General features: G+C 41.8%; 1 protein-coding gene and 1 long non-coding RNA gene across 4 annotated transcripts in view; one reads left to right on the top strand and one right to left on the bottom strand.

The window, feature by feature from the left end:
- LOC109489182 overlaps positions 1–23,752 on the top strand; it is a 72,874-nt gene that overhangs the window by 45,154 nt on the left and 3,968 nt on the right. For all 3 annotated transcript variants that reach the window (XR_004620350.1, XR_002142134.1, XR_004620351.1), the window contains 2 exons: positions 15,025–15,160; positions 18,442–18,537. This is a non-coding gene — a long non-coding RNA (uncharacterized LOC109489182). The remainder of the gene's footprint in view (positions 1–15,024; positions 15,161–18,441; positions 18,538–23,752) is intronic.
- Positions 1,310–23,752, bottom strand: part of CHST9 (carbohydrate sulfotransferase 9) — a 194,544-nt gene continuing 172,101 nt past the window's right edge. Inside the window, exon 5 of the mRNA XM_034642789.1 lies at positions 1,310–4,383. Within this exon, the coding sequence (XP_034498680.1) occupies positions 3,292–4,383 (1,092 nt within the window). The 3' untranslated portion in view covers positions 1,310–3,291. The remainder of the gene's footprint in view (positions 4,384–23,752) is intronic.

Below are 23,752 nucleotides of genomic sequence, written 5' to 3' on the forward strand. Positions count from 1 at the left end.
ATGGCAGTTCCCGGGCACAATCACATCCATCACACATATCCATAGATAGTTTACCATGTTAAGTAACTGTGGTTTTGGATTTAATTGCCAACTTTTACTCTACTAGTAATCCCAGACAGAGGAATAACAGAGTGAAGGGGCCTGCCCCGGGTGTTACTGCTGCCTGTAAAAACAAGTAAGATCCTTAGGGTTTAATTAGAGGACTTACAATTATACCTAAAGCATGCTAGTGTTAGAATGTGAACCTTGGACATCTGGAAGATGAGTCTAGATTTGGGCACTTGCCTTTAGGAATCTAAATCCACGAAACCGTGACTATCCGAAGGAGCAGTGACGCTCACACCCGGGGCTTCTGCACAGGCAGAAATGACAATGGTGAACGTGAGCTGGTCTGCAAAGCAGGATAATTCAGAAATGATAAATGGAGAAGGTATTTAATATCACAAAGAATCCAAGATGATTACTGGCTTCTCTGGCCCTGCCATGAACAGAAGTCATTTAAAAGAAGAGTAGGTCATTAAAAATGTGTTCTTCCTTCATAAACCCCCTTTAAAAAAAAAAAAGATATCTTTATTTATTTTAGAGAGAGAAACAGCGCAGGGGGAGGGGCAGAGGGAGAGGGAAAGAGAGAATCCTCAAGCAGACTCCCCACTGAGCATGGATTCCCAACGCGGGGCTCAATCTCATGACCCTGAGATCATGACCTGAGCTGAAACCAGGAGTCAGCCACTCAACCGACTGAGCCACCAAGGCACCCCTTCATAAAACCTTTTTAACATGTGGCCTCTGGAACACACAGCTATGCAGGATGCCTGCTGGTATCAGGGTCTTTCAGGAAGAGAATGACTGAAGGACCACCTCTGGTTGTCCAGGCTCAGTGGGAAGGGTCCGGAAAGGAGAATATACGTAGAAGAGCTTTGATAGACAGCATCAGCCCTCTTCTCTCCCACCACTGCCAAACAGTATTATCGATATATTTGTATGTGTGTGTACATACATATACATATATGTTTGTGTGTGTGTATATATTCCATATATATAGTCCATCCTCAAAAGTGCATTAGAAATGCTAATAAGAGGGGCGTCTGGGTGTCGTTAAGTGTCTGCCTTGGCTCAGGGCATGATCCCAGGGTCCTGGGAGGCAGCCCCACGTCAGGCTCCCTGCTCCGCTGGGAGCCTGCTTCTTCCTCTCCCACTCCCCCTGCTTGTGTTCCCTCTCTTGCTGGCTCTCTCTCTCTCTGTCAAATAAATAAATAAATAAAATCTATTAAAAAAAAAAAAGAAATGCTAATAAGAGAAAGATGGGACACTTGTTTCTATTTTTTTCTTCCAACGTTATGAAAAGAAGGGTTTTTTTTTGTTCCTAACGTTGAGAAAATTGCTTCTATACTTTAGAGCAGATTCCATCGAAAACTAGGGCTTTTTTTTTTTTTTTGGAGTTTAGGAATAAAATTTTAGGCCTCTTGGCTTCTATTCCCCCTCTTCCTCCGTAAAAAGATAATTTCATGTCTCCAAGTTATAAGGAGTCCACTCTACATGGTACAGCAAAATTTAAATTATATGATGTAGATATTCTAGAGTAAAACTCTTTAAAAACAGAGAGCACGGCTTAAGTGTATGGTCTTGAGGCAAGAATAAATGGAGTGGAAAGTAGTAAAAGGTTGGCTTAGAAGGTTTAATACTTAAGATCCAGGAGCCCGCTGCAGTTGCGTCCTCGTTGGGAGACACAGATGGCACAAGGCAGGCATGAGTAGAGTGAAGCAATTCATAAATACTCAGCCATGAAATGGAAAATCAGAATAAAATAAGTACAACTGTAACTAGCTTGGTCTATTAATATTTAAATATTAATACCTACTTTTTTTCCGAGAGATATTACTGAATATTGACTGATGAGAAGCAATGATCGTTTGGGAAGAGGAACATGTTCAAGAGCTGCACTTAAACAACGTTTGAATGACATGTGGTTTCAACTGAAAGTAATAGTCAACCAATTAAAATAAGTTCCCCATCCAAATGTGTCTTCAAATTTAGGGTCCGTTGGAAAAAATCCCCAAAATGCATTACAACTTTTGATAGGGGTGACACATGGTCCTATTTTCTGAAAACTTTAATTTAATATTTGAATGCCATGGTATCTGACTCTGTTGGTATAGAATATTTAAACTTAAAAAGAAAATACCTTAATTTGTTTATGCATAAGCCTATTAAAAATGTTTCTAGGGGCTCTCGTTTTGTTTATTCTCTAGAATATAACCTATCTTTGAAGCCGTATATGAGTTTTTAAAAAGTCATTCCCAAGCTAAGTAATTGGACTGGAAACAAAAGCTATTCTTAAAGCACATTCCACGTAGAAAGGTATGCACATGATGCTTTGATTCCAATAATATTCTTATAAAACTTTGTTATTGTTTGAGGCCTACATTCAGAGTGGCAACTTTTGTTTTTGATGATTATTCCATCCTGAAACAATTTCCCCCCTGCCCAATTAAACCAGAATTAGGAGCACATTTATATCTGACGAGGCTGAAACTTCTCAACCGCCTGCTTCAGAAGCAAAGACCTTTAGTGGTTATGTTCATTCTGTCTCTGCACAGAAGGCTCAAAAGAAAACAGAATCAATTCCCTTAAGTTTTTCTGGAAGAGGAAGGTTGTTTTTGCTGGTTTGATCTTAGCATGTTGTGCATTTTTTATTGGCTGTTGAATATAAAAAGCCATAGCCTCATCTGGTTTTTCTGCTCTACTCTCATATTGTAAATCACATATGCCTTCCAATCTAACTTTAAATGCCTAGGTCCAAAATATTATTTCAAAATTGATTTATCATTGCAGTCGGTAAAAAGATTTCTGGGGTGTAAGAAAACTCTCCGATGTTCGAGTAGTATGTCACAGACTGCTAAAAATATATCTATGCACTTTAGACAACAAATTCCAGGATGTAGACATATACTCATGCTATTTTAGACCTTTTCCTATCGTTGCAAGAGGTTGTTGAAGCTAATGCAGCAGCTGGCTGGGTTATTGCCTCAATAATATAATCCATAATGCAAAAGCAGCTATTTCCCAAACATTTTAGAGCAAGTCAAGTTGTTTACACGTCTCTCTAAGGTAATTTTCCTATAACTTTGTGCCAATTGGTGTCATCCTATTGGGGAAAAAACCTTCATTAAATCGAGACAATTGCACTTAGTTAGATCCTCTCTCATACAGAGAATTGTAGGAAAATTACAGTTAGCTGATTGGAGGCCATCATCCTGGAGTAAATACAGGGTTTTAGAAAATGAGTGCAAACTACAAAAATGGAGTGGTATAATTAAACATCAAATAGTCCAAGTAATAAAAGTCATAGATTAATTGTCTCTCAGTTCTCGTCAGATCCTTTAAGTATTGTCTCACGACCTGAGTATTGGTTCTTTCATCCGAAGAGTGCCTGTCCTTAAAGTTGGGAAATTTCAGCTCTTTTGGCGCACCCACAAGCTGTAAAAAGTAATTGGCGTCTTCTTCCAAAGTTTCGAATTTCCCTACAAAATCATAGTTGATCAAACATGGATAGCAGAGTTTGCTGACCTTTTCCCAGTGAATGTCCATTCCTACGGGACGGTGGGAATCCAGCAAATAGTGGACAAACTCTTTGAATTTGACTCCAGATCCATTGTTTAATGCTTCTTCACAGGCATTTGGCCGATATTTCTTTATAATCGCCTTCCCAAATACTGGATGGTAATAGCTATTGGGGTGTTCAAATTTGTCCCTAAACGCTGACACTAGCCTTTCCATGGGGTCACGAACAAAAACAGCTTTGGTGTAGGTGTTCAAACGAGTATATATTCCTTTTAGGTCAAAGCTGTCTAGTTTTTTCAAATGCTTCCCGTAGTGAACAGCATCATGGGAGATGTTGTATGCAGAGGAAGCCAACCCACTTAGCACCATCAGAATTCTCTTCCAGTTGGAGCAGCCAGCCTTGGGTACTTCACAATATAAGATTTTGTGTTTATCTTCCACATATATCCTGGATACCATATGAAAAAGATGTGATTGAGGACGACTCACCCCACCATACTTCTTGCAAAACTCCTGAAGGAAAGACCTGCGTGTCTCCTGGGCCACATCTGTTTCCTTCCATCTGTTGTCTTTGACTAAACTTTTGTTTAAAGGGCGAATGTCCAATGGCCACTTCATTTCGATGAACTTCTTAAAAATGGTCCTGGTTCCTTCATGTTTTTCACTCAGCTTAATTGTTGGTGGCCCTGTGGTCTTACCCAAAGTTTGGTCCTCTCCTTGTGAGTGGCTGGTCTTCCTTAAGATCCTAGTTGGCCTCTCAGAGTTGAGCAGAAGGTTTTCCTTTTTTCCCTTGGGATCCTCAGTTATGTGGAACTTGGGGTTCTGTTAAAATGGAGAAGGAGAAATGTTGAAAGCATATTCACAAAGGTGGGTATACAAAAATTGTAACGTATTTGTTTTAGAATACTATGGAGGAGAGGAGAGCACATTTCATGTAAGCTGTCAAAACAATTCAGCAAAGCATGCTGAATATGCATTTTCTAGTAAGTTTCTTCAGAGAAAGTATAACAATGAAAAATGGTATCTGTGCTTCATTTTGCACCAAAGTTTCACATTTCATATTATATATATTTGGGTTACTTCATGTTATCATTCATTTAATGTTAATGTGCTGCATTACATTAATAGATTTTCTCATGCTAAATTATCTGAGTATTATTGGGATAAAACTACTGGTATTGATTTGAGTGTATGATCATGGTAAGTCTGTTATTATTTTCGTACTATCTTTGTTATCTGTGGTTATCAATTATATAACCTTTCAAAATGTATGCGCGCAGACGTGCACACACACACACACACACACACACACACACACACACACACAATGTAACCACAAGATGGAAAGGAGAGTGTCCTGAATTTTCATCTTAGCTTTGCCTGTAACACAATAGAATGTCCTCCATCATCCTGTAGGTCAATGATTCTTGAGCTATACAGGAGCATACTACCTTCAAGCACTGATTTAGTTAGTGCAGCTGTATTTGGATTGAAATTTTTGTTGTTGTTGTTTTTGGGGTATTCTGTAAAGCACAGAAGAGTTCAAAGTCATACATTACAACTTAAAATTGTAGCAAGGTTAACTACAAAATCCTCATGACCATTTCAGTTTTCCAAGCACTTGCAAAAAGAGATATTTTTTTCCCTTGGAAAATGTTTTATTTTATAAAATTCATTTATCATAATAACTTAATAACTATAATCATATGATTTCATTCATGTATGAAATTTTTCCTCCTCCCTAAGTGAAGAATGATTAGGGAATCCAGACAAGTTTACTTGATACCCTGCTATATAAAATTGTTTGAAAAGTAGAACAAGAATTTAGTTCTCTTGTCAGTGGGATGAATCAGAATGTACTGTTCATCTGACTACATCCTTCCTACAGTTCTTGCAATGACTGCATAAGGGAAGACATGGAAGGCAGGTTTTACAAGGTGGTGTCCTCTCTTAGGGATCAAAATTGTAAGGACTTTGGCTTTTACTCTGGGTAATGTAGGGAGCCTTTGAAGGGCTCTGAGCAGAGAAGTAACATGATCTCACTTAGACTTGAAAAGGACGGTTGAGGAGACTGGCCTAGAGATATACATATAGAATTGTCAGCATGTTATTGGAAAACTAATGAATAAATGATGTGCTGTGGAAATAATGCATGGGGCCACCAGCCTAGTGGCGAAGGGAGTGGTGGGGAAAGTTTCTTAGAGGTTGTCTGTCTATCTATCTATCTATCTATCTATCTATCTATCTATCTATCTATCATCATCCATCCATCTATCCATCCAACCATCCATATAGTTACCACTGTATCCCCAGTGCCTAGAATGGTCTATAGCCTATAGTAACTGCTCTCATATATTTGTTAAATGAATACATGGGATTAAGTCTTCCAGGTTGATTAGGAATATCCTAGCAAATTGAGCAAAAGAGCAGAGAAATAAAGCACTGTGGATGGGAGCCACCTCCAGGCATCATGGTCCTTCTACTAGATGAGCTTTAAGTGGGGTAGGGGTGGGGGTGGGGCTTCTTTCTAGTGCAAGAAGATTGTGTGAGTAACCCCTCATCACCACACACCAACTTGGGTAGCCCCATAAAACTGCTGCCCAACTCTTCCTTAGCATTGAGCCACATGTTTGGAGTTTCAACTCTAAAATAATTTGTCTTCTGTCTTCTCAGAGACTGCCAGAATGATGTCAAAACCCTGAATCCATCTTTATGATCAATGACCTGATGTGCATAAAGTTTTCACAGATGATCTGAAATTTGACTTGAGCTTTGGAGGATCCTGGGGTTATTGGTTGACTGCATGGGAAGTACTTAGCACAGGCCTGATATAAAACCGTCAATATATTTCTGCTGCTATTTCTACTACTACAACTATAAATAATAATTGCTATTATTATTATTTATAGTAGTAGTAATAATGTTTTATCCCAGTGACCTAGTAAATTTCAAGATTCCCCAGCTATCCATTATTATCCAGACTGTAATTTGTGCGTCTCTACACGTACCCTAATTAGTTCTCTCCCTGCCCTACTGACAAGAACAAAAACGAAATCAGCCGTCCACTGTGCCCTCTGGACCTTCTGCTTGTGGTCATCAAATTCTCTTTTAATCTCCAGAGACTTCTGGAATGTTTGTTTCCCATGACTTTCTCTACATGAAACCTGGCTGGCCCCCAAAATTCTGCTTCTCTTGTACTTTCTCAAGTAGACACAACTTTATTTACTTGAACCACTTGTCCCTCAGGCCAGAAGATAGGGAACGATTTCCTTGGACCTCACTGCTGCTTCTCGAACATGTCCACCAGCAAAAGCTTCTGCTTCTGTGAAGTGCATGTGTTCTGCTGAACTTCCCTTCCTCCTCCTTGTGCTGTCAGTTGCCTTTAGCCCTGATCTTTCTGCTTCATGCACTGAAGACTTCACCTCCTAGCTTAGACTTTGCTTCTCATCCCTGTTCTTGTCACTGTGTGTGGTGACTCTGACATCCAATAAACTCTCAGCCCCTTGACCATGTCGCTTTTTTTTTTTTTAAGATTTTATTTATTTGTCAGAGAGAGAGAGCATGAGCAGGGGGAGGGGCAGAGGGAGAAGCCGACTCCCCACTGAGCAGGGAGTCCCATGTGGGACTCGATCCCAGAACCCTGGGATCATGACCTGAGCAGAAGGCATACACTTAACTGACTGAGCCACCCAGGGGTCCCGACCACCTCACTTTTAATTGAAGTGTTCTTCATTGCACGTAGACCAAAGCCTATGCAACCTCCATCGTCTTTCTGACCACCATCCTCTAACCTTCCAGCTCATCACTACTTCCGGTTTTGCAATTTTCTGACCACTAAGTTACTCAAGCTCTTAGCAGCCAGCACACCTGGTTCTTCTCTTTGCTCTCAGAAAGTCACCTCTGTAGGGAGGCATTCCCTATCCACATCTTCTCTAAATCATATTCTCCTCTGAGATTCTCTCCCATATAAGGTTCCTGAATGAGAACACTGATTATTTTCCTCATTGCATTTATTGCAATGTGAAATGATTTTATTTACTTACTTCTACGTTATCTCCTCCCATTCCCAACTCTATTGCACTAGAATATGACTGCAGAGGTCTTATCTTGTCTATTCTCTGTTGGATCTCCGGTACCTAGCATGTTGCCTGACACATCGAAAATGATCAGGAAATAATTGTTCAATGAGTAAATGGGATTTTTAAAAACCAGAGGGGGGTTCTTTATTTCACAAGTTTCAGGATACAGTAAAAAACAAATCTGTACATCTCTCTATTAACAGGATTTATTTACACAATTATATTACACTTCCACCCATGTTTATACCATATTCAATTAAATAAAAATAAATTTACAAAAGACTTCCATGGTGTTCTTGCCAATGTCAGCTTATGGTCTTTGTGAACTTCTCCTAAACATTGATAGTGGTTATACCTTGATTGTATCATGATTATGATTTCTTCTTCTTTGTTAATTAATTAATTGATTAATTTTTCTTCCTCTTCTTTTTAAATCAAAGAGACTAGTGTCAGCTAGTTTCATTCCAAATAGGAAAACCAGTGTGGTTCGATGACTCCCTGCACATAACCAAGATGCCCTTCTTATGTACACAAAATCAGAGTTGTGTTTGCACAAATAGTCACTTTAAAATACAAATCAGGGGCGCCTGGATGGCACAGCGGTTAAGCGTCTGCCTTCAGCTCAGGGCATGATCCCGGCGTTGTGGGATCGAGCCCCACATCAGGCTCCTCCGCTATGAGCCTGCTTCTTCCTCTCCCACTCCCCCTGCTTGTGTTCCCTCTCTCGCTGGCTGTCTCTATCTCTGTCGAATAAATAAATAAAATCTTGAAAATAAAATAAAATAAAATACAAATCATTCTTACTTGGGATATTTTAGATTTTCTTGAAGTACCAAGTGGAAAGAGAAATTCAGCTTCTTTTCAATGACTACTACACATTTGAAAATCAGGTAGTGCCTCAGACAATATGGTATTCAGAAATTTTACATTTTCATTTATGTTGGAGAGCAATGACTGAGGAAATAGATTTTCATGAAAATAGACATTTCTTTTGCTTTATTTCTTGCAGTAAATGCGATTTTTATTTCATGAATGGCTTGCACACAACTGTTTTATAACCTTGTCGAAGAAAAAGTGTTCATCGAAAGGTCAAGGTTAACTTGGATAAATACTTTACCAATTCTTGTCAGGGTGCTGAAAATCTGTATTCAAACAAATCTTTGGCAGAAGAGAACACAAATAAAATAGGTACACGCAGAGCTGCTCATGCTAAAATAGGCATGGAGGGCTTGGAGTCCTACCTGCCTGCCAAATCAGATTGGTTCAAAGTCACTTCCTGCTGCCCGGGAACGTCTGGAGGCTCTCCAGCAGTCTGCCTCCCAGCCTCACTGAGGACACAGGGAAGCAGAATCTTTGGGGGTGGGGCTCCCGACTCAAACAAGCTCCCCAGGGGCTCTGCAGGCAGTAATGGCATTTGAGGGACCACTCAACTAGACGATTGCAAATGAAAGTAAAAAAGTAAGAGTTTGTCTCAAACCATCCAGGAGAGAAAGACATCAAATATGGCGGATGTGAATATTTTAGTTAAGTAGAGACAAATAGTCTGCTATGGGTGGGGATGTCACATCAGCCCTCACACAGACCAGATGGAAGTCCATGTTCCCCAAGCTACTTTCTAATGACTGGTTTGGCGAGGGAGATAACTGCATGAGGTTAAGGTTCATTGCTCATACATGAAACTTCTATCTCCTATTCATTTACTGAGTACTAGGTAGTTTCCTCAGCTCTGAGTAAATCAAGGGATGGGCTAGGTGTTAATTCTAAGTGACGACACCCCAGGAGGCTTCTTGTTGCAGCCACTAGACCTTCTCCTAGTGCCCCTTATCTCACCATCACTCACCTTATAAAAATCATTATTAGGGTGTGGTGACTTCCTTCCTACACCCATCCCCACTCCATTTCCTTCAATCACAGCAAAGGCTTTTCATGACTGAGGGGTTTGGACTACTAAAATTGAGATTAATGGTATTTTATTTCATTATTATTTTTTATTAAGTTTTTAATTTTAATTCCAATACAGTTAACATACAGTGTCACTAGTTTCAGGTGTACAATATAGTGATTCAACAATTCTATACATTACTCAGTGCTCACATGGTAAGTATACTCTTAATCCCCATTGCGTATTTCATCCATCCCCCACCCACCTCCCCTCTGGTAACTATCAGTGTGTTCTCTATAGGTAAGAGTCCATTTTTTGGTTTGTCTCTTTCTTCCCCCCTTTGTTCTTTTGTTTTGTTTCTTAAATTCCACATTTGGGTGAAATCCACAAATGAATGAAATCATAGGGTATTTGTCTTTCTCTGACTGACTTATTTCACTTAGCATTATACCCTCTATATCTATCCATGTTGTTGCAAATGGTAAGATTTCATTCTTTTTTATGGCTGAGCAATATTCTGGGGTGTGTGTGTGTGTGTGTGTGTGTGTGTATGTGTATATACACAACATCTTCTTTATCCATTCATCAGTCAATGGACACTTGGGCTGCTTCCATAATATGGCTATGAGATAACGTTATTTTAAATTTGAAGCTTATACTGATGAATTTCCACCACCACCATCATCATGCCGATAACAATAACAACAATAATAAAAAGAGTAGACTCTTCCACCCCAATTTTCCTTCAGGACACCTCGTTCTGCTTGTCCCCGAAGCAAATGTCTATAAAGCCAAACGTATCTTGTTCCTTCCCAAAGTGGCTCCTCCTGCGCTTTTTTCTATTTCTGAAATGGTTCTATTACATTCTGGCCACCCACTCACAAAATCTGAGAGATGCTTTAACAATCAGAAAGTAAATTGGTTAATTTACATCTCATAATGCCTCTTAAAAATCTTTTTCATTTATTATCTCTTAATTGGGTATTCTTTAGTATCCTACTAATTGGTCTCCCTGAAAATTATTGCCAAATAAGTCTTCCTAAAACATTTTGCTTTTCATCCCTTAAAATCTGGAACTGGCTCAACTATATATAAACCCAAGTCCGGATTCCTCAGCTGGCTTCGGCAGCCTGTTACCACTGGGCTTGTCACTTTGTGCTCTGCTCCTGTCTTGACACATACGGTCTTCTACTTGCTTCCACTGGGCTCTCACCACCCTCCACTCATGTTCTCCCCCTTGCTTGGGACTTTCCAAATCTCCTAGGCTGATAGAAAATCCTGCTTTCCCCCTGAAAAACACCCACAACTCCAGCAAGGGATTCTGCTCTATTCAAAACAACGTTAGCATTTAGTCTGTACCACCTGTGAAAAAAAGTGATTTTATTCCAGCTCACATTGTTATTTGATTTTCTCATTGGGAAAACTCTCTTAGCTACAGCTAAATTGCACACCAAGGCAGAAAGCTATAGTTTCCCATAAATACCTTTGAAGAATGGCTATGCTTGCCAAGTCAGTTAAAAGACAGATCACTACGGATGAAAAAAACGAGTATTCAAAGAAATCTAATGGAAAAAAATTGTGGACTATTCATGAAGTCTGCAGTAAACCTGAAAGCTTTGTTCTTAGCTCTTAAGGCCTCTGTTTCCATATGCCTGCTCTGTACATTGACATTAATTGCTCTTCTCTCTCCCTCTAAACTCACTGAGGGTCTACCACACATTAGGCACAGGGCTAGATGCCCAGGAGGGTGGGCTGGGTAAGACAAATGCGATCCTTGCCCACATGGAGCTGATATTCTTATAGGGAAAAAGACCCTAAGCAAATAATTACACAATTAATTAGTCTATTACCATAGTGGCAAAAGCTCAGCGGCATGCTAATGGAGACTGGGGGAGCGGAAGTGGGACAGCAGGGCATAAGTGTTAAGTCTTTTGTTGAGCACCTTTTATTTTACCCTGGTTAGTTGTTATAGTTGGTTGTTTAGATGACTATCTCTCCCATTTATTTTAAGCTTATTAAAGGTCAGTGTGCAGTGTTATAAATCTGTAGAATTTCCACTGGCCTCTAGAATAGTCTCTTGAATAAACATATGTTTTGAATTTAATTGAAGTAAAGAGCAATATCATTCTTGTACTTCCCTTTGTTTGGGCAATTAACTCACTTTGGCTTTATGCAGTTGACAAGTATTGTACTTCTGTAAGACTTTCTCTGCTATTATGCTGTTATGTAATTGAAGGACTTGATCATTCATGCATCACACATATGTTGAACTACTACTATATGCTGTGTTTGGCATTGTATAAACAAAGATAAAATAGATAAAATTTTACAGTCCCTTGAGGAGGTCAAAGTTTAATTGGATTGATAAAAATAAGCAGTTTATGAAAAAAATGTGATAATTGCCATAATGAAAGGATACATATGGTATTGGGGAACAGAGACAAGAATACTTAGTTTGTCAGAAGAAATTTCGGGGAGCAAATTTCACAGAGAAGTGATGTCTGGGATGAATCTGGGAGGATACTGGGAAGTTGTAGGTCAACAAGCCAGGGATGGGAAAGACTATACAAGCTGACAGTGAGAAGACCCTTGGGGACCAGATGCAGATAAGAGGGAGAGGCAATTGAGGTTGGGATTGACTCCTCATGACCATATAAAGAGTCTGGACTTTACCATATAGATGACAGGGATTTTCCATAAGGCAGGGACTTAGAATGAACATTCCAGCAGCAGTGGGGAGGTGCAGCTGGGGGCAAGCAGGTCTAGATGTAAAAGACAATTGTGACAGTCCACCAGGAATTCTTAGGACAGGAACCAAGACAATGAGGTAAGAATGCAGAAAAAGGGAATTATTTGAAGTAAACTTAGGAAATTGGTCAGACCATAAGAGTGGAAGAGAGGGGGCAAAAGATGTGTAAGGAATGGCTCCCCATTTCCCAGAGAGGGAGAAGCAGGTCCCATGGGAGGCAATGGGGTGGGGTGGGTATTCACTATCTTCAGTTTCAGACCTTTTGAGTTTGAGGTGCCCTTGAGAGATAGGGGTGTCGGTGTTAGGAGTCCAGAGCTGGGAATACAGATTTGGAAGTTGTTGGTTGGGGGAGGCGCTAGCTGAATTTATGGGCCTTGAAGGCGTTACTTAGAGCTGCCATAATGATCACAACATCTGCTGGTCCTGAGTGCCTGCCACGTGCCAGACCCGTAACACACCACCACCTATCGCTACGGTCACCTTCTACTCCATTTTACAGATGAACCTCAGAAACATTAAGTAACTTGTTTAAGGCACACAGCTTGAGGAAAAGGGACATTGCCTGAGCCCAGTTGTTTTGTTTTTTTCCTGAGGTCAGAGTGTCCACAGTGCCTGTGCCTGTTGTGGGGGGAACTTCGTGGGCAATTAACAGCTACATTTGATGATGATAATATTGGTGATTAGCTGTGCCCCTTCCTATCACAGAGTTTTGACATTTTTTTTTTTTAAAGATTTTATTTATTTATTCAACAGAGATAGAGACAGCCAGCAAGAGAGGGAACACAAGCAGGGGGAGTGGGAGAGGAAGAAGCAGGCTCACAGCAGAGGAGCCTGATGTGGGGCTCGATCCCATAATGCCGGGATCACGCCCTGAGCCGAAGGCAAACGCTTAACCGCTGTGCCACCCAGGCGCCCCGAGTTTTGACATTTTTATTTATATAGCATTACTTTAAGTAATGTATCTTTTGAGATTTATCTTCTATCTAGATATGAGCGCAGTTAGATTTCTTCATACCATCCCGAAGCCCCAGTTATTTCTAGTGGTTAATAAGGGCGATGAGGGCAGTGGGTGGGACACTTGAAAGCGGGTCCTTTCTGAGGATGCAAACCAGTGTGTCTCCATCTGGTAACTCTGTGCACAGCTGTTCCTCTCAAATCTTAGGTCAAGGGCTTCAGAAGCCGATTGCTTCATTATGAGAGGGATGAAGATGGACTGCATTTCCACCAGGACATTGGGACAATGGGGGAGGAGTGTGAGGCCTACAGTCCGAATATCCAGCGCCATCAGCCGTCTCCTCCATATTCACCCCTTGCTCTTCCATTTTCACTTATTCACTGAACAAATGTTTCCCAAGCACTTATTCGGTGCCAGGCACTGGGCTGCATTTTGGAGGCATAGCCACCAAGTCATAGGTCCCTGCTCTTCTGGGACAGCCTCAGGGGCCGGGGAGGGGAGGGAGATACAGAAAAGAAAACAGAATTACTAAGCTTAGGGCAGGTGGCAAGACCAGAAGGAGGTGATGCTAGGAGGGCAAAAAAAGGGGGGTTCAATCCCAGCTTGGAGGGCGGGGAGGGTTTCTTGGAGAAAGTGTGTGCCGTGCAAAATCTCTTCTGTTTCCTGTCTCTGTGACTTATTTCATCTCTCTAAAATATTCTTCTTCATTTTGTTTGCCTAGTTAAAAGGCCAGGGGAATGGAGCAAGCTAATTTAACCACTGCATCAACCCCAACGAGATAGGCTATGTTCATTTTACAGATGAAGGACTCGAAGCTCAGGGAGTTTACATAACCAGCCCAAGTTAACACAGCCCCTACTAACGCTGTCTTTCCAACCTTGGGCTTACTCATTCGTGGCTTTTTTCAGCTGCAGTGTACATCAAGCAATTTACTCCCTGTTTAATGCCCATTTAATGAATTGATGTAAGTAAAGCATAAAGCATATGTCTGTCACAAGAGAGGACAGTAGTTGAGAACTGGGACTTTTGAGTCATGTGGCCCTGGTTTTGTGGCCCCTCTCTCCATCATTTTCTATCAGAGCAACCTTGGCTCACCTATTTTAGCTCTAAGCTTCAGCCTCCTTGTCTCTAAAATGGGGATAATAATAGCATCTACTTTGCAGCATAGTTGAATGATAGGAAGTGTGTGTAGAGTGCTTAACACAAAGTATGTTCTTTATAAATATTAGGTATTTTTATTGATTTATTCCTTAAATATTTATGAGCATCTCTATGTGATAAGCATTTTCTAGGTGAATATTAATGTTCTTCCTCTGCTTTTTAAGTCTTGTTTTCCTCTTCTCACTCACTTAAAACACAACAAAGTTAAGAGTCTATGATAAGCGCTCAGTGGGGATAAAGGTGAGTGGAAGAAAGAAGGCAGGAGACAACTGAGAGACAGAAATTGAAAAGAAAAAAAAATCAGTGGGAGTGGCGATAAGGACGATGAAAGAAAACAGAAGAAAGAACCCCTACAGTCCCAGGAAGAAATAATGAACACTTGGAGCTAGCGGGGTGGGGGGGGGAGGGGGGAGGGGGAGAGAAACTAGTGACTTTTAGTTCTCTCTCAGCTGCCATCTTTAAATCACTGAAGCTGTTTGAACCCAAAACAACGGTTTCAGTAGAGAGGTTATTCCAGCGGGTCCAACAAGCTCGTTTCTACAGTCACCTTGGATGCAAGGATTGAAATTCTAATTTCATTTGCCAGTTCTTTCAATTTTGGATTTAATTCCTCTCTCTCTTTTTCTTCCCCTTAAAGCCAAAGGAATGTAAAGATGAACGCTGAGGATGTGGCATGATGGCAACATCAAGCGGGAAGGTTCTACTGAGAATGGTGCTGTTCCCTGGTTTGGCGAAACCAGCAGAACCGGAAAACAGACGTAACCTCAATGTAGGTACGTAGGTAAGGCTTCTGTCCAAGGAGTCCATTGTGTTTTTGTAGATTTATCATTTTATCTTTCTTCTAAGTTATCCTGAGAAAAATGAGGCTATTGTTTTCAAATTTATGGACAAATTAAAATTACTTGTATAATAATTTGCCCAAGGTCCCCCTGTGGAGTGAGTGGAGGAGTCAGGAACAGAGTCCAGTTCTCCACTTCTGCCCCAGGAAGAATGAGCACAACACTTTGCTTTTTAAAGAAACTCAAAACTTTACCGAGGGGCTGCAGCGCAATAATGTGAAATCCATTCCGAATGTTTGATCCTCACAATGTTCTCTCTGGGGTGTGTCTGCACGTGTCCCATGGGGAGGAGAGTGACGAATACGGTCAATGATATTTACAGTAAAAGAAGGAGAGAAGCGGATGTTGCAGTGCAAGGATTTTGATATTTCACTGCAATTCTAGATATCTAATCGATTTGGAATAGGCCTCTTTAATATCTCCAAGTTGGTATTGAGTTTTCTAAAAATTAGTAATTGTCAACCAGCTGTTCATCCCCTTGCGTTGAAGATGAACCACAGGAGTGTGTGTATCTGAGAGGGTTCTGGAGGAGACATGGGGGGCAACCTTGACTCTGACACTTCTTCCAGAAAAGGCACTTGCTGGACATTTCTTGCTCTTGTTTTCAGCGGTATAATGGGGAAGAGGAAGCCTGCTGCCCTGAGTTGGAAGCCTATGTGTAAAGTTTCCTTCCTTCCTTCCTTCCTTCCTTCCTTCCTTCCTTCCTTCCTTCCTTCCTTCTTCCTTCCTCCCCCTTCCTTCCTTCCTTCCTTCCTTCCTTCCTTCCTTCCTCCTCCTCCTTCTTTCCTTCCTTCCTCCTTCCTTCCCTCCCTCCTCCTTTTCCTTCCTTCCTTCCTTCCTTCCTTCCTTCCTTCCTTCCTTCCTTCCTTCCCTCTTTTTCTGTCTCTTTTTTGGTGTTATAGGTCTGGATTAGCAAGCAAGGGGAATGAGTCCATGAGGTGATAGTGGAATTGGGGACCAACTCAGGGTGGACCAGGGGGCCAGGGAGGGCCAGAGCCCCAGGTCAGCAGTGGAGGAGAAGGCTGGGCTGCTTCCATAGGATGGAGATTAAGTGCAAGAGAGAAGAAAGCCATCGTGAGGCCTGGAACATGGTGGCTGGATAGATCCACAAAGTATAAAGAACATTTAATTTTGAGTCAGGTCAACCAGGCTCTCCACCTATTAGCTGGGTGACTGTAGGTCAGTGTCTTTATTTGTGTTTCCCTAGAAGCAGACCTTGAGTCAAAGATTTGAGGCAAGTGGCTAATTTGGAGTTGCTTCTGGCAAATACTGTAGGATAATAGGAAAGTAAGATAGGGAAGAGAAGGCAGAGAGGATAGGGTGAATTTTAAAGAAAGTTAGCACAGGAGGAACTGGATCTCAGTTCTCCTGGGGAACCTTCAGAGCTCCAGAGTTATCCCACCAAATCCCATCAGCCATGGTTGGAGGCTCCTACAGGGAAGAGGTCTGGCAATGCTCGCCAGCTCTACAGGAAGCCAGGGTAAACTCCTTCAGGCAGTGAGTCACAGGTGTTGATAGTCAGCTGGAAGTCTGGCCAAAATGCAAGGAAATATTAAGAGATGAGAGAATTTTACAAAGGCACAGCCAGTGTTGTTACAGGGAGTCAATTAACATTCTGGTTCTGTTTTCCCATTTTTAAAGTGAGGATCCTAATGTTTGTTCTTGGACATGTTGAAAAGGAAGTGATGGCACTGGCTGGCATCCGAGATCTCAAACACTTTGCTCTTTGGAAGTGTCACTTGCCCTTTGGAAATATTCATGGTGTGAGTTTATACATATGTATAAAATAAGGCTGAGAAAAGGAACCCCTTATGGAATCTCGTCCTACTGAGCTGAATATAGATTTCTAAGAATTCTCTTGCCCAGAGCAGGCAGCCCTACAACCTAGAACCAACTTTGAGCAAAAAAGCCTCTCCGGACCCATTTACCCAGGGCCATCCTAAAATATCAGCCCTCTGATTCGGACACTCTGGTGGCAGGAAAAAAAAAAAAAAAGGAGTCTTTTTGAGAATGTATTAGATAAACGCAGTTTCAAAGTACCTAGTAGAGTGCCTGACACATAGTAGGTTTCTTCAAAATGTTAACACATCCTGTCTCTGTGCCTTTCTTCTCTGGTTTTCCCTTGACACTGGGCAGCTCATGCAGAAGGCCCGCCTTCCCAGCTTCAGACTGAAATGACCAGAGCAATAGGCCCTATTCCCGTACGAAGTGATGGGGGTGGACACTAATTAGGAGCGAGCACCTGCTTTCAGGACAGCTGATCCGTAGGCCAGCTGGCAACCAGTGAGAAAGTTTGGATCAATCGCTTCTGCTCAGGTGTGTTGACAGTGACTAGCTAAATCCATTAATCCATCTCCCCTCTGGTTGTAGAATGGAAAACACAGAGAGGATTGGCTCGTTATTGGTAAAGAGCAAAAAAACAAAACAACACATGAGCCTTAAAGAGAAGCAGAGTCCAAGAGAACAGCTACATCAAGGCAATGGTGGAAGTGGCATGGGCGAGAACTCAGTCCCAGGAAGCGGCATACGCTCAATGGCCTGTTTCGTTCCCATTCATTGCCTACCAGTCCAAAGCCACTTGAGTTCTGGGAACGGCCATGCTGTGAGAGCAACAGTGACATTGGCAGGAACACATTCCATTCGTCTTATTTGGTTAAGCATCTGCCAGGCCCAGATCAGATTTGTCTGTGTCAGCATTTTTGAGCGACACACAGGCCCCTCTGGCTTACTTGCCTGCCTGTTTGACAACTCAGCTTTACCCAAGGTTGCCTCCCCCAAGCCTGGTCCAACCCTCTCAGTCCACAGCAGGCCCCTCAGGCTTCAGTGCCACCGTGGCTTCTGGCCCTATACTAGGAAGACAGAGTGGCCTCAGGCACCAGATCATGCCATGGCGATCCTGAGGCCAGGCCGACTGGGGTTTCCTTCGGGGATATCAGGGTGAGAAGGAATGCAAAGGGAGAAAGTAAGACATAAACTCACAGCAAAGAAGGACAGAGAGGCAAGGGGCAGCAGAGTGAGTTATGAGATGAGGGCCTCAGAAGGAAGACATCTCTACTGAAACAAAGTGATGATTAAAATGCATATTTGTATCTCTTTTCTCTTTTGTGCTCCATTTTATCGGTTTTATCTTATCTTATTTTAATTTATATTTATATTATTTTAATCTAAATTTTGAGGCATTTCGGGGTTTCCAAAATGAGTTGTTTCTCCTGTAGATGACTCTACTTGATTCAAGATGTCATGGAAACATCGACTAAGACTAATCCTGGCCATGGATTCTCCTTTGGGTCCCCCTTCCTTCGCAAGGCCAGGTAGGAGCGGCACTGGTCCTGATCCTTTAGCCCGAGGCTGGGGGTCTTCAGTGTCTATACAGCCTCATTCCCCAGAGCTGGTATAGAATGAGCTCCTAGTGGACACGGGAGGGTCACAGAGAGGCGGCTGCCATCTGCAGCCCAGCCTCAGTAAGTGTGAATGGGACACTGGCCAACGCGGGTGCTGGTGCTGGAGGTTGAGCAACCCTTTCCGTTGCTTTCTTTAGGCAGAGTCCAAGTCCCGGGAAGCAGCATATACTTGGGCAAATGCCTCTTCCACCACCCATTACCTACTAGTCCAAAGCTACTTGAGCCCTGGGAACAGCAATGCCAAGTGGGAGGGCAGGGCAGGGCTCGTGTTGATACCCAATCACAATTCTCTCATATCCAGTCCTGATGGACAGGATTTTCTGTCTAACCTATTTATAGAGACACTGATATCATCAAGCCAGCAAGCATAATTCTCTGACGGTCCTTCGGACATGGCATCATCACCTCCCTTGCCTCACTATAATTCTGTAATCTGCTCCTTGGATGGAGCAAACACATCTCGGTGTAACTGGCTCAGAAGTAATTTCACAGCTTCTTGATTCTACCTACCCCCCATTCAAGGGAACACTGTGCCCAACCTGCGGAAGGAAGTCTCAGGCTCCACATAGGGAATTCTCTTAGGGTCTCCGTAACTGAAGGCCACTGGTAACTAGCCTACCGCCAGTATGGTAACTGAAACTAGATGGATTTGAGCATCAGCCACCTGTGAACACCAAAGACAAGACTCGCACTTCTAGATCAGTCCTCAGACCAGTGGGAAAACCCTCTTGCTTCGCCTGTGACTCATGATCCATCCTTTGAGATTCCCGGGATCAGAGCATGCTCCCTCCTGAGAGGGGAGGGGTATCTTGATACGAAATGGCAGGGAGGGTCAGTTTGCCTGTCTTGAGCCCTGCCAGGGCTCCAGTCCTCTTTAGTTAAAGGAAAGCTCCTGGACTGAGGTCGTAGGAAGAGGATGAGTGGGGAGAGTGGGTTTGCGATGAATAGGCACATGTTGCTTAATGTGCAATTGTCAATTACTACTAAACCAGTACTTTTCTACCAAATCAACCTCACTCACTGGAATAGGATCTCTAACTGAACAACTTGTGGTAGTTGACTCAGTTTTTTCTTGACCCATCTATAAAACAGAGAATGACGCGTACCTAATGGAGTTGTGAAAAATAAATGAAATACATACATAATGCCCCATATGCAGTATATACTCATAAAATGTGGCTTTTAACCATGACTTTTATATTTCTACTGAGAGTATTGCCTTTTTGCAGGAACCCCGGGGGCCTCATGTTAATCTCTGTCTTAGACTGTTATTTCACTTCCCATATTCAGACACCAAATTCTATTAATTTTTTCTCTGAAGTGTTCACTACCACCATCACCATAGAACTTGCACACATTTTTTCATGCCCAGACTACTGTCACTGGCTGTCTGCAGAATGAATTAAGCAAGGCATTCATTTGAGAAGTATTTATTGAGCATCTAATATGTGTATGGTTTAACACCTTCGAGCAAATAACTGAAAGGGGTCCTGCTCTTATGGCACTTATGTTCTTGTGGGTGGAGGTAGATAATGGACAAATAAACAAATGAATAAACAAGAAAAATGTCCATGGTGGTAAGTGTGAAACAAACACTAAAGCAGACTGATGTGAAAAAATGTGAGTAGCGGGGGGGGCGGAGGGTGGGGAATGGAGAGACTGCATGAAATAGACAGCCGAGGAAGATCTATTTGGGGAGAAGCGGGTGGAGCAGAGATCTGAATGACAAACATTTCGGGCAGGGGCAGCGAGCGCAAAGGGTCCTCGCAAGGGGATGAGCCAGGCCAGGCAGAAGGACAGAGGGTAGGGCCTGTGTGGTTGTCCCATGAGCGGGAAGGGCACAGTGACACAAGACAAAATCAAAGAGGAGGGTGGGACCATATCTTGTCGGACACTCAGATCGAGGAGATCACGGGAAGGATGCTGGATCTCATGAGAAGTGTAGTATTAGCCACTGGAGGTTTCAGACAGGGCAATAGCACGATGTGACTGACGTTTTATAAAGCTCACTCTCCCGGCCCAGGGGAGAACGGGACTGGGGGCCTGGCAGGACGGGGAAGCAGAGTAGCCTGGGGAGAGATTGGTGGCTGGTACCACTGGAGACAGAGCAAAAACGAAAACACAGGATATGGTTTTAAGAAGATTCCACACTAATATTCCTGAGGTCATTTCTCAATTCCCAAAACTTCGCTGCCAGCACATTATATTTCCTGCTGAACCAAATCTAAATAAGTTTGGTTTCAAGTTCTCCATGATCCTTCCTTGGCCACTTTTCATTGATTGTTGACTTCTCGGAACTCCCACAGTATCTATACCGGGCGGTTAAAAGCAAGTAAGCATAACACAGCCTGTCACCCTGGGCAGCACGCAAGGCGTGTCAGTCTTCTCTTCCAAGACAGACCATCCCTTTAGAACAGGGTCTGTGCTGGCACTTTGCTCCACATCTCGCTGCACTGAGTTCAGCTCCAAGCATAGGGCACGTACTAAAATTGCTTATTGATTGATTAAAAACCTACATGAGTAGCATTCATCTCCTCCGTATTTCTTTCATATGAGGAAGGGTGATTATCTGTCAATATTCATTGCACCATTGAACCAATATGCAATGCATTAATCATCTCTGAGATAACCAGATGAGGCTTCCTTGTAATCTTTCTATTTTGCTGAGATAATTTCACTTGCTTTGGAGTTTATGAGGCCATAAGTGGCTCCCATCTGTTGATGAACATATTTCTAAGAGTCATTTAGTATCAAGTATGGAATACTTGAGGGGAAGTTAAATTGTAACTTTTATATTAAGTGTCATCTTAGTAACAGAACCAAAATTGGAAGCATGTGTTCAATTTTGGTCTTTCATTTTCAAAGCTTTAGGTCAGGCAAAGAATTAATTTCATTTGTTTACAAAGTAGATTATGCCTAATAAAATCTATTTTGTTTATGGTCACATTTTAGTCAATCCATTGCCTTAGAAAATGAGAGAAATCTGATTGGCTAATCATTCAACAAAGTAAATTACATTATTCCACATCCACAGAACATTGGCCTAATTTAATTATTCAGTAATAGCATGATGAAAATACTCCCCTTTAATACATTTTGAGCAAGGCGCATACCCATGATGAAACTGTGAAGAATCGTGTTTATTCCTTCCTTGTTTGATGACTGACCACGGAATGTAACATAACACTTCTGTGAATAATAACTTTTTCCACAGGAAGGATAATAAACACCAGGTAGATTTCACTAGGCTCTTTACTGGTACCCTGAATTTTCACTACATGTCTGTATATTTTACAAGAACAGAAATTGGTTCTCTGATAAGTGCTACTTTACAAAATAAAGTTGAAATGAAATTGGTTTCAATTTATGCAGAGTAAAAGAAATAAGTGGGATCACTTTCTCTCTCTACTGAGAGGTAGAAAAACTCTCCAGGACGCTTTCTTTCACTCCTGAGATTCTGACAAAGACCAAGGAACATTTCCTCAACAAAATGCAGTTATGCACAAAAGTTCACACAAAATAAAAAGGAAATCTCTTGATGGATACCCAGGGGATCTGCCCTGAGGGGTCTAAACCATATATATAACATGGATTCTCCAGAGCTGGTCTCGTATGAATGGCCACTTCTTGTCATTTTTTTTTCTTTTTTGGGGGCTTAGAAATATGTATTGTGGTCAAATGTTGGGAATAGTGAAATTCAAACTGATGAACACAAAACAGTGCTTAAAGTTTTAAAATACAAAGGAAATAGCCTTTTAGAATCATTATACGGAGTACATCTGAATTAAGCAATGACAGGTATACACTACAAAAGTATTTCTGATCCCTTGATCACTACTTCTTAAAACACAAATGTTTATGTTAACCAGCCACTTTTACTCAAAATGCTGACTACTCACGCACCTCTTTCCCACGTTTTCCAGAAGACATCAAGTTTTCACTTGATGCCTTACTCAGTTCCTTATCACGAGGAGAAAAAGTAATAGGGGAAAATAGATCAAAGGTAGACCAAAACAAAACCAAACCCCACGTATTCGAGTATATACTAAAATATGATGACACATTGGCTCCGTGGCCCATTTTGATCAAAGCTTTCATCCTAGAAATGAAAAAGAGACGTTCCACTCGGAGGGGGTGTTTGAGTTGGGGAAAGCTGCTCATCGTGCTCTTGGCGCCTAAAACTTGGCTACTGATGCTCGCTGCTCTGAGTGGAGAGGATAATCCCAAATGAGGGTGCTAACCATCTTGCTCGTAAAATCTGCTAGGCTGAAAACTTCCCGTTACCCAAGTTATTCATCTTTAGCTCCAAGTGCGAGCAAGAAGGGAGGGATGAGATTAGAAAAAACTCAAAAGAGGGGAAGATAAAGAAGGAAAACAGATTGACGAGAAAATCATTCGTGGAATACGTTTCCCCGGCTTATCGGGCGGTACCATTTTCTGGCGGTGTGATTCATTTACACGAGATGGCAAATCAGCTGTTTTGGTTCTTTTTAAGAGACGCTACATTTTTGGCACATAGCTTCAATATCCCAGGTTTTCTCACACGAGTGTATAGACAACGACACAGTTATAACTATGAATGAAGAACTTACGAGTTTTTAGAAGTAAGGTAATATTCTGGAAAATAAAGGAACAAGTCTCAGTTTTTAATCTCTTTTCAGGTGACAAAATAGTTTTTCTCTTAGACCAGATTCACTTGATTTTTCTCTTACTTAATTTAAAAGGTAATTTAATGCTTACCAGGAACCCCAGGGTGAGTATACGCTCATCTTGATGCTTGGGGCGGGGGGAAACTTACCATCATAAATATCTGCATTCTAGGGTCTCATAATCAGTTGCTTTAGCATTAGTGTCAAAATCGGGGTGCTGGATTAGGGTGGTCATGGTGGGATCATTTAGTTAATAGGAAACCTTCCAGAACAAGTGGCAATATAGACCAATCACAAAGAGAAAGGAATTCATAATGATAAACCTGGATTCTGATTCCAGCTTTGCCACATGTACCTTTAAATAAAGGTACTGAAAGCGCTATCGGATAATGACTAGAGCTTACACGGTAGAGTCCTATTACTTCAATCCTGGTGTGTGATCTTAGGCAAGATACTCAACGAACCATGAATCCCTT

Source organism: Ailuropoda melanoleuca, chromosome 14 (assembly GCF_002007445.2).
Source record: "Ailuropoda melanoleuca isolate Jingjing chromosome 14, ASM200744v2, whole genome shotgun sequence".
NCBI lineage: Eukaryota > Metazoa > Chordata > Mammalia > Carnivora > Ursidae > Ailuropoda > Ailuropoda melanoleuca.